The 17980-nt window shown below is 36.4% G+C and overlaps 2 protein-coding genes across 3 annotated transcripts; both read left to right on the top strand.

The window, feature by feature from the left end:
* The first annotated feature begins 374 nt into the window (after positions 1-374).
* On the top strand, positions 375-5283 carry LOC100245463 (uncharacterized). Of its 2 annotated transcripts, none has more exons than XM_002276714.5 (4): positions 375-844; positions 2631-3685; positions 3802-4785; positions 4868-5283. In XM_002276714.5, the coding sequence occupies exons 2-4, from the start codon at positions 2645-2647 to the stop codon at positions 4895-4897; spliced, it is 2055 nt and encodes a 684-aa protein (XP_002276750.3). In that variant the 5' UTR covers positions 375-844; positions 2631-2644; the 3' UTR covers positions 4898-5283. The 2 variants fall into 2 exon arrangements, with proteins under 2 accessions (XP_002276750.3, XP_010657045.1); XM_010658743.3 differs by lacking the exon at positions 375-844 and adding an exon at positions 854-1044.
* A 1039-nt stretch (positions 5284-6322) lies between these two features.
* Positions 6323-16122, top strand: LOC100267778 (uncharacterized). Its single transcript, XM_002276733.5, has 8 exons — positions 6323-7013; positions 8273-8802; positions 12969-13019; positions 13099-13206; positions 15101-15196; positions 15305-15403; positions 15485-15544; positions 15643-16122. Exons 1-8 carry the CDS (start codon positions 6524-6526, stop codon positions 15706-15708), a joined length of 1500 nt encoding a protein of 499 aa, XP_002276769.1. The 5' UTR covers positions 6323-6523; the 3' UTR covers positions 15709-16122.
* Positions 16123-17980: the final 1858 nt, after the last annotated feature.

Here is a 17980-nt window from a genome sequence, read left to right as displayed (position 1 = left end):
GAGTTTATTTATTTATTGATGCTAGTTGATATTGTCTATTTAGTTTTACACAAATGAAATATAGAAAAATTATGATGTTTGTTGGAATATCGTGAATTTACCCTAACAACATTTTGATGGATAGGTGACTACGAAACTTAAGTTATTTTTGGATGAAGTGGGTGGAAACTCATTTTCTCCTTAAATAAGGAAACTTTTGTACATATATTTATGATTTATGATTATGACTGATCTTCCAAATTGATCGATACTTATTGATTCTTTTATAGAAGATATAAAAGAAGGGCAAGGAAGTAAATGAAGTGATTAGACTTAATGGGAAGTGTAAAGGCTACATGACCCAAGTCCCAATAATTGAATTGCCTGGTTGATTGCTCTGACTTCCTACTTTTCACAAGCTTCTTACTTCAATTATTAATCCATTATAATATATTGGCTCCTCCCTTTAGTTTATAAATGTTTTCACATGATCCAAAACAAAGTCATCACTACTCAATACTTATCACCCAACTCATATGATTTCAAAATTAGCACAAACAAACAAACGTAAAAGAACAGTGCTTTTTAGACTTGAAAAATCCACTTTCCACTCTTTTCTTTCCTCCAAAACCAGTGATGAGGAAACGAATCCCAAACGTTAAAATATGGTTTTGAAAATCAAAATCATTTTTTTTTTCATTAACGACGGCTGAGGTGAACTCGGCTCTCAAGTAAGCACAATAGCACAAGCGTACAAAGTGGTTTATTCTTACTTCGCTCTATCTGTCCTTTATTCTATCTCCCTTTGTATGCTTTTGCCGCTGTTATTTCATCTCTCTCTGAAGCAACAGATCGGTTTGCTGAGGTACTGTGTCTTACTCTCTCTATTTCTTTTTTTGCTTTTTCTGGGTTTTTTTTTTGGGAATTTGATTGGATGTGTTTGCTGGGGTGTTGTTTCGTATTTTCAAGCTTACTGTTTGATCTATTGAACTGTTGATTTGGTGGAGAAAATGTGGATGAAGATTGCCATCTGGGTATCTAGGCCGCGTTTCGATGAAGATTTGGGTGATTTTTCTTTTTCTTTTTCTTTTTCTTTTTTGTTTTCTTTTTGGGTCAATCTGGTCTTCTTGTCTGTCCATTTCTGGTAGAAATTGGGGAAAATGGAGTTCGGTTGGAGTGTTCTTGGGGTTTTTTAAAGTTAAATTCTAGCTTCCATGCCCAATCTGGGTTTTAAGCTGTCACTGATAATTTTTTTTCCTACTTGGATTGATGAGATTGTAGTCAGAGAAAGGGTCTGGTTGAGCAGAGGATTTTATTTTGTTTATTTTATTTTTATTTTTCAATTCAGTGAACAATTTAAGATTTCCACCTTGTGGCTGGAGTGGTTTTTCTTTTCTTCTTTCTTTTTCAATTTAAGTTTCTAAGTTGGTTCAGGAAGACTGGGGGAAGTTTATGATGTCTCTTCAGTCAGATTTGAATTGATTTTGTTGTCGGGGAAAGAAATTACCCCGAAATAAATTCAGTCTTAAATCCCACAATTCAGACATTTTCCGGAGACATTGTTACTTCCTTTTTATTCTGTATTGTTGCCCATTTGATCATTTTTTTGGGTTCAATCGCATGATTGCAGTGACATTTTTTGAAATAGGATGCATTCTTAGCACATTCCATTTCATAATTCCAAATTATTTATACGGTAGAGAAAATTTGGAATCAAGACTGGAACTGAATGAAGGGGGGATTGATTGGATTTGGATACTGATTGGTAGATTAAGATGGAACGGGACTACTAAAGTGAAATGGGTAAGGTAGTTTATTGCGGGTTTTGTTTGGAATTTGGATCTTCCATGGAAATTGAATGGTTCCATTCTACTTTTGGATGGCATTTGAAAGGAGAAATTCACCACAATGAAATTTAAAATTGTGATGATGAAGTGGTGAATGTATCACTTCAAGGAGATTTAAAATTGTTTCTTGAACTCCTTTTGTGGTAATCTCTCCGATTTTCTTTAATGTTCCCATCCGGAGTGGTTTTACCTTCACTAGTTATGCAAAGTAAGGATAGAGCCAGTCAAATTCTGTTCAGCATCCAAATCACCATGAAAGTATGAAATTAAAACGGTGCCACCCATGTGAAATGAGTACCAGGAAAAATCGTTGGAACCTCAATTGATTCTTTTAGAATCTTCTGTATATCTCAAGGTATTTATTCAATTTTTGTAGGACATCATAACACTTCTTTGCTCAATAAAAACTTGGTTTTCCAATACGAGATTGAAAAGAAATTCAAAGTAATCTTAGACTATAAACCTTGTGATGTTTTCTTCACCTCATTCCATATGTGAATCAGACTCAGGATTTTCTCATTCATGCCATGTTTAGATCAATTTATTGTGGTCTTGAATAAATGGGCAGCATTTTTTGGTTATATCTTTCATATTAATCCTAATTTTAGTTGAAAAGTTGGGTTTTTAGAGTGCCTTGGGAATTTTTTTTAAACATGATTCAATTTTTTCAGATTCTACATTTTCTGGGTGTCGGCAATAGCATAGAACTGTAATTTGTAACATTCTGTAGATTATGGCTTTGGGTATCACTTTGTCTTTTCTCGATATGCCCAGTTGGTTTCAGTTTGAATTGATGTTTTGCAGGAACAAGTTAGTTAATGCTGTTGAATAATCCGATGGAAGACAAGCAATTGAATTTTAATCAACCACTTTTATCTGTTCGGAGATTCTCATCAACAGTGGCTTCCACAGAAGTTGAGAGCAAAAGGAAGAATGATAGTTCCCTTTCCAATATACTTCCTCTTCCTACCTACAAATCAGAGTTGAAATCAGGTCCAGTGAGGAATCCTGGAGCTGTTCCTTTTATATGGGAGCAGACTCCAGGAAGACCCAAGGATGAAAGCAAACCACAGATCCCTCCCACCACCCCAAAGCTTCCACCTGGTAGGATTTTGAATACTAAACAGCGACCTCCTGATAAAGTTTCTAAGGATCCAATTGTTGCTGGGACCCAAACAGCAAATATCCTTTCTAACTCTCGAAATGTTTCTTCTTTGGATGAAAATGTTACTAAACTTGAGAACTTTAAAGAGGGAGTTGAGGATAAAGGGAGTTCTGGTTCAGAGGATGGTGATGTAGCCTATTTAGATGCACTGGATACACTTTCCCGGTCTGAATCTTTCTTCTTGAACTGTAGTGTAAGTGGTTTGAGTGGATTGGATGGTCCAGATGTCAAGCCCTCTGGAACATTTTCAACAGATCCACAGACCCGGGATTTCATGATGGGTCGATTCTTGCCAGCGGCCAAGGCAATGGCTTCAGAAACCCCTCCATATGCCTCTAGGAGGCAACCTGTGGCACAGAGGCAACCTGTGGCACAGGCACAACCAAGACAGGTAAAAAATGTAGTAAGCGGGGATAGGCGGCCTCCACTTTATCAATATAGGCTAAATGTTTCATCACATTATGCTCAAGATAAAGGTAGAGAAGAGAGTGAAGATGAAGATAACTATGTTGAAACTGAACTTTTGTCTGCCAAAGTTTGTGGGTTATTTCCTCGGTTTGGCTTGAAGAATTCCTTCTGCCTTATGAATCCAGTACTAAGAATGGGAGTTCAGGCCCGGGTACCTGCCTCCTCTCTCCGTGCTACAAGAGCTAGATTCTCATATAGTGATGCTAGTACTCTAACTGAAAATAAGGTACACTATCTTTTCCTTTCTGTCAATAGCATAGTTGTCATCTACTGAAGTTCTTTACTGATGATTAGTGTTTTTTTAATAATTCTTTTTCTGAAAAACAACCTAAATCTCTACAGCACTCTAGAAATGTCGTTAATGAGAAAAAATCAGGTGGACTCCAAAGAAGTAAGCTGCAGGAACTTAAGAGAAAGGAAGAAAATGAAAGCAGTAAAACTAATTACAAGAGTGATTCTCAGAAACCAGATGGGTCATCCCTGTACATGCGTTTGCAGGGAGGTGGCATGTTGCCCTACCGGAGTGACTCACTGCTATCCCACTTTAATGAAGAAAAAGGATTTCATGGCATTCATGAAGCACCTATGAGCTTGGGGGTTGATGGCTTTGGTTCACATCAACAGGGCCAAAAAATCTTCCGGGAATTATTGGCTAGTAGCCCTCAACGGGAATCAGGTTTGGAAAGCCCTACAGTTGAGAAAACTCTGTACATAGATTCTGTACATATTGTAGAACCTCGGAATTCTAATTCCAGCCGTTCAGATATGAAGGGGCTGAGTGACACCAGGAGTGATTTTGAGATTCTTGGAAAATCTAGTACCCCTTCAATGGAGTCTTCTCTTCAAGATATCAAGCACTTAAGCATTGCAGATGAAGAAGGCAAGTCACAGCCAAAAATTTTGGACTCTATGGGTTCTAATCTACTGTTTTCCTGTGTCAAATCAGATCAGGAAGTCCAGATGGACCAGAGGAAAGGATTCAGTAGCTCAGATCCTATTCTGGATTCCATGACCTTGGATAGCCCAGAAGTGCTTGACAATAGGAATCTGGATGATGAAAACCATCGGCCTTCAGAAGCAGATAGTCTAGAAAAATTTCATGATAGCCACTCAGAACTTCCTCTTCCTCCACCTTTACCAAAATCTCCCTCCGAGTCTTGGCTCTCGCGTACATTGCCTTCTGCATCATCAAGGAACTCCCAATCACATTTTGCCACTTGGACTAGCCCCAGAAACCAAGCTTCCAAGACATCATCCCCTGATCCCAAGTGGGAAACAATTGTCAAAACTTCTAATGCGCATAAAGGGCATTTGCGGTTTTCTGAGGTAATTCTATATACCCTTTCCCCAAATTGTTTATATCAATGAGGAAACTGAGATTCACATCCATTTCCTTCTCTTGTTTCAGAAACTGTTGGCTCCAGTACCAGAAAGTTAGAAACGCAAGCGCTAATTCTGAAGCCCATTTGCACAATTGCTTTGGCTGCCTCGTTCATTGCTCTTTTGTCTTTTGCTTTATTTGGGTTATAAGTTATATAACGGGTAAGCTGTAATTGTATACAAGCCCATTCCATATCATGCAACCATGAGTCGAAAAAGTTTTACTGTAAATGCCATCACATTTGTTGAACTTCAAGCTTGATCCTTCGTACATGCTGGTTTTTATGTAAAGGGAGTCAACAGCTATACTTTGTAATAAAAGAGGAGAGGGAGGGATGCTGCTTCCTCCATGTACATGTTGTGCATTGCATCCTTCAATCATGAGAATTTGTCTGAGACTTATGAAGTAGTACATAAATAAGATACTCTGTTTCATGCCCTTTATTTGATAAGAATGTCAGTGTATTTGTGAGAGAAGAAGATTGGAGAAGGATTTCATGAGATTCAGCTTGTTTCAATTAACGTCTTGTTTTGCTTGGGGGGTCACATTTCAGCCCTATCTCATGGCCCCATGATTTAGCTTGTGTTTCCATTATCTCCTACTTGGGTTATTTCCATCCTCATCTGCAATAGTGGAAGCACAACTCCATATATTCATACTGAAAAATGTTAGCGGATGGACCCAGCTTTGTCCTTGAAAGGGAATCCCAACTGACATGTTGCATCTTGCCTTTGTACTCTCTCTAGCTGGCCTCGCAAAAACACAACCAATTGGACAAAAAATTTATTGGCGGACAGATTCCAACTCATTTTGTTTTTGTTTTGTTTTCAAATGATGGAGCCACTGCTATCAGGCCAATATCATGACATGATAACTTCATATCATACTTGATACCAAGATTTAATATTAGTCATTCTTGGTCCAATGGCTCATTGCAGCCTTATAAAAGAAGTTGTGAAACTAGGCCTTTGTGACTTTAAAAGTCTTCAATATGATTAAAAGAATCCCACCGCGGTTTTAAAATGCGTCTCTATATAATTATAAGAAACTTGTTACTTATATAATGTTAGAAACCATGACATGATTAAACCGTGTCTATCACGGTTTTGATGTCATTCATAAACTCATTTCCTTCCATATAGATATTGTCTGTTTAGAGACTAATAAGTTTTTACGACTTAAAACACGACTATATGGTTAAAAGAAGTTTGCAACATATGTAATGCTAAAAAATTTTATTTTTCCCCTATTAAAAGTGCAAGACAAAATATCATAGAAACGCCAGGGGAGACAAGTCAAATTAATATGATCTAGCCCATACCATAAATATATGAAAATTAATTAAAATTAATTGTCATTAAAATAAATAGTTTTACAATGTGACCCTGAACTAATAATTAATTTTTTATAAATGAAATAGTTTTACAAAATCGTAATATACACCCTACTAGAGAGAATTCTCTCTTTCTTTTTATAAGAAGAAACAGAGGCCCAGCAAAAGTCAATCCGCTGAAGCCCATTTGGGCGATAGACCCAAGACTTTTTGGGCTACCTTGGGCCGCCAGTTCTCGGCCGGAGATCGGCCCATTACTTCTGTCGCCCATTTCCTCAGTGAATCAACCCTACTCTTTCATCTCTACGATCCTCACTGCGTGCTGGCTTTTCTTCAATGATTCCGTAACAATGGCGATCAAATCACAAGCCGCAGCATCTTCAATCTCTCGTCTCATTTTTAGTAAAATCATCTTCAAGAAACCCCCTATCAAACCACTCTCCACTTTCCCTCACTTTCCTACCGCCCAAACACCCCATTTTCCGTTTCCTGGAACCAGTCGATTCTTCTCATCGGCTCGAACAGTGCAAGAGCTTCTCGCTGAAGTAGAGCGCGAAAAGCAGAGGGAGAAAGAGCAGAGGAAAAGAGCGGGCCTCGATGTGAAGGAGATTGAGGATGAAGACGAAGAGGACTACATGGGCGTTGGCCCATTGATCGAGAAGCTTGAGAAGGAGAAGCTGAAGAGTAGCGGCGATCTCAACATGTACGAAGAGCGTACCGATTCCGACAGCGACGAGGATGACGAGAGGTTCACCACCGAGGCCGTCAAGAAGCGCGCGGAGGTGTTTGAGAAGAAGTTCAAGAGGCATGGGGAGCTACTCAATAACTTCGCTGAGGCCGGTAATCTTCTAATTTTTGAAATATTTTGTGAAGTTTGTGTCTTTCTGTTTTCCGTCTTTTTCTCTGCAACCATACAAAGAGTTGTTAAAGAGTTTTTTCTTTATTCAGATGCTCAAAATCTTATCTCTTTATCAAATAGCTAATGATTTAATACGACTAAATCGTTTGACTTTTGTTTCAAAACTTTAAAAACTATGAAGTATATGCAGTATGTTGATACCAGTGTAAAACCTTGAAGAGCAATAATTTCCCGCTGAGCAGTTTGCTGATAGCTATGGTAACGGAAATGGTAAGATGCAGCAGAATTTCTGACATAGAGAAACGAAGATTCCAGTTCAGAGACTCATCTATTACATGTTTTTGTGATCATTAGAAACAAGTGAACTAGGTTGTGTCTTTACTAACTCAAATCCAGGAAAGAATAGCATTTCACAATTAGTCTCCTCAGCTTGATTATGACAAAGTTCAGAGGTAACTAACAAAGGCAGAAGGACTTCAGTTTGAAGGAAATGTAGAAACTCTCTAGTTTTGATTCAATAACTGCATACATCCTTCATGATGGTCAGAACCTATTAACATATGTAACCTGAAACCTGGGAAAAATGCTTTGTTCATATGTTGTCAAATAACTGAATCAAAATGCACAGAAACTAAAGCGGGAAGATACCTGATGACAAATTTATCAATAAATGAACAATGGATGTGGATTCATGGGAACCACCTTTTCTTGGCAATGCTTCTGATTTAGTGGTGCAATGCATGACTTTTCATAATGGTTTTTTATTCAAATAAATTGGCATTAGAAATGTTGAAGTTGAGGGTGATTTATAGATAGTCATTGATGTTTTTAACAATGTTCAGGCTAGTGTTTTTGTGTTTTCTTAAGTTGGTCTTCATTGTATGTATCTTGATGACTTTAGTCGGTACTATGTTTTCAAAAGGCTAATGCATTGACTGATGTTATAGCAAAGGAATTTTCATAATAAGGATTTATGAGGGTAACATCTCACAATTTCAGGCTGTGTTTATTTGTATCTGTAAGTATTATATGTGGTGGTATACCATTTTCTTGGAAATGTTATATTCCCATTTTATAGTGAAAACACAAAAAAAGGAAGAAAAAATAAGTTTCTTGCCTTATTATTATTTTTTTTTTAATTTGTCTTATGAGTTGTATTGCAGTTGAGATGAGTGCATTTTTTTGTTATCAACATTCCATTGATGAAATATGTATACTTTTACCCCTCATTTCCTGACAGAGACACTTGATGATGCTTTCAAGTGGATGACTAGAATCGACAAGTTTGAGCAAAAACATCTCCAGCTCCGCCCAGAATACAGGGTTATTGGTGAATTGATGAACCGTCTTAAAGAAGCAGAAGGCAAGGATAAGTTCATTCTTCAACAGAAGCTTAATAGGGCAGTAAGGTTAATTGAGTGGAAGGAAGCTTATGATCCTAACAATCCTGCCAATTACGGATACATACAGCATCAACAAGTGGGACCCAATGTTGATCTTCTGGAACATGCTGGGTTTGAGAAGGAGAAGCAAATGATTCAAGGGGCTGAGATGGATGAAGATGATGATGGTGAGTTTGATGACATGAAAGAGAGAGATGATATATTGTTAGAGAAGCTTAATGCCATTGACAAGAAACTTGAAGAGAAATTGGCGGAGTTGGATCATACATTTGGTAAAAAGGGGAAACTTCTAGAGGAGGAGATCCGAGATCTGGCAGAGGAGAGGAACTCTTTGACAGAGAAGAAAAGAAGACCTCTTTATAGAAAAGTAAGTATACATATCATTCTGCTTAGATATCAAAAAAAAAAAAAATTACATATCATTCTGCTATATCTTGTCCTTTCTTTTGTGTGGTTCTTACCAAATAGGGATAAATATCTATTTGAGAAAAATAGCTGTAGTTAAGTGTCACTTATAAAAGAAAATCAGTATTTAACCATTGAGGCCATATGATATTCTAATCTATTGCTTCTTTCTTTCTTTTGCTGTGTTAGTTATGTAAGCATTGATTAATCTCTGATGGCCTTTTTGTAATTTCGAACTTTCGATGTTATTTGATTCTTGTGCTTTCCCCTTTCTATAAGAATAATCCAGTTTCAGTTGGTTGTAGCATTAAATATGATAGCTAAATAAGTTCATCCAGTTGATTTTTCTTCTGGTTGGATGTTTGGAGTGGAGAAACTCCAATTATTTTTATTTTTATTTTCTGATAAATAAAAGAATGTACTTAAAAGTGCAACTGACACACAAGAGTACACAAGACGTATACAATGAGTGCCAAGAGGCAAAAAAAAAAAAGAAAAAAAGAAAAAAAAGAAAAAAGGAAACAAAAAACTACTCCCTCCCTCAATAAGAATCTAGCCAATCTATAAAATCAATTAGAGGCATAGTGCCTCCATCTATGTGCACCTTAATCCCCAAAGATAGATTGTTAAGGAAAATGCTTTTGACTCATTGATTTGACATCTTCTCATTTTCAAACGATCTTCGGTTTCTTTCCTTCCAAATAGTTCAAAAATATAAAAGGGAGCGGCTCTCCAATCTTTCTTTTGCCTTCTACCTACAAAAGAGTCATCCCACCCTAGAAGAGTCTCTCTAACCTAACCAGAAATAACCCAAGGAATACTGAATAAAGAAAAAGCCAACTGCCATTAAATCCTAGCCTTATCACAATGAAGAAGAACATGATCAATGGATTTCCTCCTTTTTGCATCAAGCACACTTGTTGACTGATGAGCAACCTCTTCCTTGGAACTTGTCCAAAGTCAATACCTTACCCTAACAAGCCTCCTAAGTGAAAAAGCTCACCTTAGAAGGAATCTAGGAGTTCCAAATTATCCCTAATGAGAAGGGTACAATCTAACTCCAATAAAGGGCTTATACAAAGAACCTTCGTCAGTTATTGCCCTTCCAAACTACTTTATCGTCCTCCTCCCTATTCATTGATTGTTCATTGATTGTCCTTAGAATTTAAATAGGAAACGCTCTACGATATCCAACTCCCAATCATTCATATTCCTTGCAAAACAGAAGTTTTAGTCTCTGCCTTCCTCCTTTTGCTCCCATTAATATGCTTACTACGCCTTTTTCAATTCAGTTAACACAAACAAGGATGAGAAAATCTCACTTAAAGGCTCCTCACTACACCATCTATCTTTCCAGAACTTCTCTTTGCTCCCATTACCCATTGCAAAGGGCACTCTTTTGTTAAAGAGATCCCACTCCTTTCTTGTAGTTTTCCATAAACTGACCCGATGAGAGTCTCTCACTTTATACAAAGGTGAGAGACTCCCTTTGATCTAGCTACCTTGAGAATTTTTGGGTTGGAAGGCAAGGAATGATCCTGGAGGGAGTTGGATGCGTGGTTTTAGGAGTTCATTTATTGTGAATAAGAGAGGTTGCTAGGGTACAAACTAATTTGGCATGCTTCAAAGAAAGAGCTCTTTTTTTTTTCTTTTTTTTTTGTCTGTCTTCTTCCCTTCCCTTCTTTCTTTTTAATGTGAAATCCTACTATAAGATTTTGATGGGTTGGGAGTACAACTTTCCTGCCAAAAAGATTTGGGACTCTAGTTAATTCTAAGGTGGTTCTGTCTCTGTGGAAGTAACATTGGAAAAGTCATAATGATGGATCAGTTGGTGAAACATATTTGGGACGATGGTCAATCAGTGCTGCCTTTGCAAGTGTAAAGAATTTCCTAAGATCATTTGGTTGCGTTGTGAGCAGGCTTTTAGCTTGTGAAGCCTCATTTTTGTTTTATTTGGAGTTTCCTGGGTTCTTCTCCACACAATCTAGGATTTAATGCTTGGATTTCATGATAGCTTTGTGGGTAAGAGGCATTTGGAAAATGGCTCTCCTTTGTTTATATTGGACAATTCGGAAAGAGAGAACTACAAAGATGTTTGGGGAAGTGGAGCAATTAGAACTAGCCATGAAAAACTTCTTTATTAGAAGTTGCATGCATGGACTAATGGTTCTAGAGAAACTTGTACTTCTAAACTAGATTTTGTTGATAGTTGAGCCTGGCTCAATCCAGGTTCCTTTTTTGTCCTTTTTGCGGGCTTTGGCATGCTTTGGATACTCCCCATGTACTGGGTTGAGCCCCCTTTTTTTCAGCACTTTGTTTATAATATTTTATTTTACTTGTCTATAAAAATAGTTGTTCTTTTTCCTGTATTTTTGCCTGTGGTCTGATTCATATAATTCCATGATTTTGTTGACTGATGGATATTGAAAAAAGACGAGGGATGATATGGAAAACCATGACCAGTGAATAACATGCAGCATATATATATGACATCCTTAAATAGAATCCACAAGATGAGCAAGCTAAAAGTATATTCATCCAAATATTAGCTTATTAGCTATACTTGGAGTGGTTACATTGTAGGAGAGCTTCTTCCTCCTCCTGACATTTTTGCATATGGTATCATTATGTGTTATTGCATACTGGGGCAAAAGTTAAAGGCTATATGGCTATAGTTGATCTTGAGGCTTGTTGTAGCGATGGAATTTATTACCGGATTCATAGCCAGGAGAGAGTTGATCTGACGGGTTAGAAACTTCATTCTGTTGTAGGTGTGGAGAACAATTGTCATTTACAGTTTGTTTCTGTAAAACTGCATGGTTTGATTTATAATGAAGCTTCTATTCTGGTTGATGGTTGCTGGAGAACTCTATGAACTTAGTCTGGATTCATTTTAGAACAACATCACTGTCACAACATCACTGGATTCATTGTACAGTGGCTAGAGAGCTTTGGGATTTAGTGTTGGGCTTAGTTGGGGTCAAGTGGGTGTTCCCTAATACTGTAAAGGAGGTTTTATATAGTTGGGGGGGTTCTTTTGTGGGGAAAAAAAAGAAAAAATTCTGGAATTCCATTCCGTTATTCATTTTTTGGATGGTTTGGAAGGAAAGGAATAGATTAGCCTTTAGGGGGGGGGGGGGGTTCTTAGCAATTCAGAGGTTTAAATATTCTTTTGTTTGTAATATTTGGGGTTGGGCTAAATTGTATATGGAAGAGGAGCCGCATTCCCTTTTAGATTTCCTGGAGTGGATTGCCTCCAGTTGAGGGGTGGTTTGTTTTTTGGTTTTTTGTTTGTTTTTGGCCTTTGTTGCCTGGTATACGTCCTGTATACGTTGGGGTTTTTTTAGCCTCTTTAATGAATTGTGCTTGCTTATCAAAAAAAAAAAAAACATCACTGTCAGCCATGGAGTTGTTCAATCATAGAATGACTTTTCTCTTGTTCAAGATTAAACTTGGGTGAATCCTTATATATTGGGTGATGGTATATTCAGACTTGAAAGTTTTAGATTATCTAAACAAATTGATTTGGCTCTTCAAATAGCTTGGGAGTTCAGGCTTATTATTCTCATTTGGTACAACAGTTTAGACTTTGTACCGGTATTTTTCCCTTTTTTGGGATGCAGATGTTATATGGAGGACTTGGAATTTGCATGACTTATTGTTATAAGACTTAAGACCATTGACATCTTGAAGGAGCACTGGGTTCAGAAATTGCTATTCTTAGAAAGAGGGAGGTATGTATCCCGGTGTTATCTTGGGAGAAAATGTCAAGAACCTCCAAAAAAACCCCTAGAATCACCTTATTCTGCCTGCCCCTGTTCCATGAATTTTCTTAGTTAATGGGGAAAGCGAATGTTCTGCTTCCTGGAAGAACAAATATTATTTTGGAACTCCCTTTCCTCTAATTTTAGTATCTTATGCAGGCACATTATGCAAAGTGGTTGGATAATCCCAAAAGATTTTTTTTTTCCAATTTTCTTGGATGAATTCATGTTTTTATTACTTCACATTTTGCCTGTAGTTTTCACCCCAGTCGACTTCTTTACCAACATGGCACGCGACAGTCTCTGTGTTTTAAATTTATTTATTATTATTATTATTAACTCACGTTGTTATTAATAATGGCAGGGCTTTGATGTGAAGCTGATTGATGTAAATCGAACATGTAAAGTTACAAAGGTATTACTGCTTTTCTTTAGTTTCTCTTTTGTCATAGACTGAAGTTTTACAGCTTTTATTTGTATTTTATTGGCTCCAGGGGGGGCAAGTGGTCAAGTACACCGCTATATTAGCTTGTGGGAACTATCATGGTGTTGTTGGTTATGCAAAAGCAAAAGGCCCAGCAATTCCAATTGCCCTCCAGAAGGTATATTTTATAAGCTTTTAGTATTGTTGTTTGCCATACCATTCATGCATTCTGCTATATCTATCAATCAGTTAGATCATGATACAAGACTATCTCCTTAGGTGGATTTAGCATGTGATCTCAATGTATAATCTGTGGAAAATTCAGGTTTCTTTGATAGTAACTATGGTATCAGAGTCAGTTATTTGTCAATTCAACCTATTAAAAGTTTGATCCAAATAATGACTTATAGTTCATAATATTTTATATATGGTATGTAATATTTATGATGATGTATGATATATTATGTGAAATTCCATATCATCATGGCCTGAATCTTGAGATCTGGCCAAACCTGTGGCATTGGAGGATCTTCATTACTAATAATCTGAATAGGCCCATAGGTAATGTCCATCTAGGCCCTAGTAAATTTATAAATAGAGCGCCTTAATTTTTTGCGCCTTCACAATCTGGTGGCCTGTAGAAACAGAGGGCGATGTGCCTTTCTTAATGTTTTAAAATATCTCCTGCAGAATCACCCTGGACTCCTGGAACAGGACAGATCAGTCCAATGTCATTTTTAGGCAACTCTTGTTGTGAAATCACATTCCACATATCATGACTTTTCTGGATGGATTTGTGTACCCAAACTGATTCAACCATTTTCTGTTTTGGACTATGTACACTTCAGTGAAAGAAGAAATGTGGTTGTCCGGAAAGCATTTCTTAATTGTTTGCATATTATAGGTGGAACTTTATACCCATTTATAGCTCCTTTCTTCTGCTTTTTTAAAACCTGTGAGTCTGTTTTCCTGATCCTGAGACTAAATATAATCATATCTTCCTTACACACACACTCTCATATGGCGCCTTTCTTCCCATTTTTAAAAGACCCATGGGACTATTTTCTGATTTTATGATCAAGTCACATGCTTTTTTTTTCTTTGTTTGTTTTCTCTTTTGATCCAAAGGCAAGGATTCATATGTAAGCTATACGATGGGGTTATCCCTCTCCTGACCACTCTTCTCCCACCTAGTGATGTTGACAAAAGTGGGTTCAATCCTACGTCTTTTCTACAAAGCCTGAAAACTTTAACAGCAGGATAGGCAACCCGCTCCTGTTCATTCCATGTCACATGGGACACGTGTCTCAGTGTTCTCTCAATCGCTCTCTTTGGGTCCCCTGCTACTTATAATTTTGATCCCTCTAAAATTTTTGAAACATCTATCTTTCCTTTTCTTTTTTTTTTTGATAAGTATCTATCTTTCTTTTTCCTTGGAAATTGTATTTTTCGTATGTTTCTCCAGTTATTTGCTTTTCTTTTCTTCCTTTGTTTTACAGAAAATATAAATTCAGATGAACATGTCTTAATTCTCTCCAATATTTTCAAATTAATATGGGGGTACTATCTGTTTCCAAGGGCTTGCATCTCCTCTTTATTAATTCTTCCTTATTTCCTACCCCAGTTCTTTGATAGTCTGAATGCTGTATCGCTTCTGAGGCAATGAAAAGTATCTGGTTCTCAACTCTCTGGATTATCTTCGTGTATTTCTTCTCAAATCTAGCCCTTGCAAGGTCGCTTGTTTTACATTTTTTATTTTATTTTTATAGTTTTATTGGCCTTAGGCCTCACACTTTTTAGATTTCTGTAAGTTTCCATATCAATATATTTATACTTCCTCATTCTAGTGCCCTTTTCAAATTTTAGTTCTGGTCTTCACTCGTGAAATTCTGATGTGCTGCTGTAATGGAAAGGTTGATTATTTGATTATGTCAAACCCTCAAATAATCAGGTTCTCATTGCTGTTAAATTTTCCTTCTCTTACAAGGATACACTTCCATGATACTCAATACTTGTAATTTTACTCGCATAATGTTTTTTCTGTTGTTTACTGAATGCTGTACAACAAACAGGCATATGAGAAATGCTTTCAAAATCTCCATTATGTTGAACGATATGAGGAGCATACGATTGCTCATGCAGTACAGACAACATATAAGAAAACCAAGGTTTTGGATCATCTCACTGTTTTCTTCTAATTTTCCGTTCCTTCATGTGCAAAAATGTTTTATCCTGCAAATGTTTCAATATAACCTTGAACCTTTATATCATCTTAGGTGTATCTCTGGCCTGCACAAACTACCACAGGCATGAAAGCAGGCAGAACTGTCCAAACCATTTTGAATTTAGCTGGTTTCAAAAATGTCAAATCCAAGGTATTATGACAGCCAGTCGAAGCTTTCTTATAAGGGTAGTTGCTAATATCTAGTTTGTTTCTAATCTCAACTCTCTTGTAGGTAATTGGTTCAAGGAATCCCCATAACACAGTTAAGGCTCTGTTCAAGGCTCTCAATGCTGTAAGTAACCCATATATACTAGTATGATTGAATTTTTCTGATTCCTTTTTGTTGCCCAGAATTTTTTGCAAACCACTGTTATCTTTGCATTTTTCCAGATTGAAACTCCCAAAGATGTTCAAGAGAAGTTTGGTCGGACGGTTGTGGAGAAGTACTTGCTGTGATAATCTTGAGGCAGATATTTTGTCTTGGATTTCAGAGGGTTCAGATGATGAGGAAAATGAAAATTTTGTTACACATTCTTTTCCCTTGAATGACATATTTTTCCCCCTTAAAATGGGTAAAGGGGAAAGATGGAAATGGGGAACTTGGTGCGAAAGTAGTGCATTTCCAGGATAGAAAACAAACCCAGAGACCCTGGGGAGTAAAAACCTAGGAATTTCCAACCTTCTACAAACCGGTTCTTTTTAGGTATATTTCTTAGATGATCTTTTTCCTCCTTATTCAGGGCCCTTTTATTTTCCTCCCCATTTTCATCCTTCTTGTACTGTTTCATGCTGCTGAAACCTTTTTGGCTGCACAGTCTTATCCAGAGTACCTTTTTACTTGAATAAAATGTTTTTAGATTATTTGCTGCACATTGACTAGAATATCTAAAAGATTGAGAAAATAAACATAACAGAAAATAGTGATATCAATTAAACATCAAATATTTAACATATTTAAATCAAAATTCAAAATATTTAGATCAAATAATTCCATGAAAATTCTATTCAATTGCATTACCAATTCATAATAAATAAAGTCATTAAAAAAAAATTCAAACAAAACCAAAACAACTTAAAACCTGATAATAGTGGACTTGATAGTAGTTAAGTTGGGTTTTTTTTTATTTATTATTGGGATATTGCTTTGGACCTTGGATTATAACCTTATAGAGAAAAATTGGAATTTCAATTCTATAAAAATTCTATTCAAATACATTATCAATTCTTAGCAAACAGATTCATTTAAAAATAATTAAAAATCAAAATTTTCAAGTAGAAAATTAATGCCTACCAATTTAGTTGATTCATTCTCATTTTTTGTTGATGATGAAGGGTTTTTAGAGCATCGTTTTCTATCACTTTTATACCTCTTCGGTTTGGTATTCTTCATCAATGAATCTTTTTCTTCCTATATTTTCATAAATTAAGTCAACTCACAATATCAATATGATGAAAAATAGGGTTTGATTTAAAAAAACTAAAGGGAACTGAAACAAGGCATTTAAGGTTTCTTTTCACTCCAATATGTTGAACGGCATGAAAGTTCATTTTCAAAGTTGAGGAACTACAATGGAAGAAGGATAGAATGAAACTTACTGTGCGTTTTCTCTTATGTTTTCTTTTTGTTCTCTTGGAATAAATGAAAACATGCTCTACATTTTCTATCGTGAGGGGTAACAAATGAAGTTGAAGGGTAAGGAATAACATGCAAAGTAAGAGCTGGTTTGAAGGGAAAATAGGTTCGGTTTAGCTTTAACCATGTTAATGGTACCGCATCATTGGTTGATAGAGAATCAAAATATATTTACCAATGAATCACGAAATGCTATAGTTCTTACATATGATTTCTTAATTTATTCAGAAGTAATTCGCGGGATCATGCACCTTGAAGGGGTATTTTTGTTCTACATATTCTTGATAAGCTGACAAAAGTTTAGAAAACATGTAGGCATTAAATATTAATTCAGAGGCAATGGAGTCCATGTTCTTCAATTAACATATAAATGGGAATGGTTAATACAATGGCTGTAACGTGATATTGGTTGTGTCAGAAGAATGGCCCCTCTTGTGGTGTATGAAATCATCATCAATGTCTGACCTACCTGCAATGCCACTTCAAAATATTAATCATTTATAAAATGACTGAGAAAAGTTGTCGTTTGTGGGGCAAATTCACACTGGATCTGGATGGGAATGCAGAAAGCTGATTCAACACATGAGATTGAAAAAGAAAGAATTTTAACTTGTGTTAACTTTGAAATATATATGAACTACATATTCCCTACAATATTATTCAGAATACATTTTCCACAGTTTCTTGGGTTATCCATTCATGAATATGACATTCAAAATAACACTAGGATTTTTTATTGGTTTGTCAATTTCCAAACTGAGAGTTTTCCAGCAAAATAGGGTAGTTTTTGCAAGAAATACAGAAGTGAAGTAAAAATTAGGACATTGTTAGGTTTCCTGCAGAATATTAATACAACCCAATAATAGAAGCAGTGATCAATGTTATTGTGGCTCCTGAAAAACCTTTCAATTTTGGACCACACCAAACTCTGTTCACCTTGCAAGAAAAAAGATTGTTGTAGTGGCTGTGATAATGGTTCTGCAGGTGGAGGTGGCCATGAAGAAAATGGTGTGTTCCACGGAATTGAAGTAGGGACATGGAAATAATTCAGGCTGTGTCATTAGAATTGTAATCTGCACATTAGAATTGAGGTAT

This window comes from Vitis vinifera, chromosome 12 (assembly GCF_030704535.1).
Source record: "Vitis vinifera cultivar Pinot Noir 40024 chromosome 12, ASM3070453v1".
Classification (NCBI taxonomy): domain Eukaryota; kingdom Viridiplantae; phylum Streptophyta; class Magnoliopsida; order Vitales; family Vitaceae; genus Vitis; species Vitis vinifera.
The sequence above is the reverse complement of the archived record's forward strand: the minus strand, read 5'-3'. Positions and strand labels throughout refer to the sequence as shown.

Bases quoted from the DNA above. Each gene is read 5' to 3' on its own strand.
- LOC100245463 (XM_002276714.5), top strand. From the start codon at position 2,645: ATGCTGTTGAATAATCCGATGGAAGACAAGCAATTGAATTTTAATCAA. The intron at 3,686-3,801 runs GTACACTATCTT...AAATCTCTACAG, and splicing joins GTACTCTAACTGAAAATAAG to CACTCTAGAAATGTCGTTAA. The intron at 4,786-4,867 runs GTAATTCTATAT...CTCTTGTTTCAG, and splicing joins GGCATTTGCGGTTTTCTGAG to AAACTGTTGGCTCCAGTACC.
- LOC100267778 (XM_002276733.5), top strand. From the start codon at position 6,524: ATGGCGATCAAATCACAAGCCGCAGCATCTTCAATCTCTCGTCTCATT. The intron at 8,803-12,968 runs GTAAGTATACAT...TAATAATGGCAG, and splicing joins GAAGACCTCTTTATAGAAAA to GGCTTTGATGTGAAGCTGAT. The intron at 15,404-15,484 runs GTATTATGACAG...ACTCTCTTGTAG, and splicing joins TCAAAAATGTCAAATCCAAG to GTAATTGGTTCAAGGAATCC.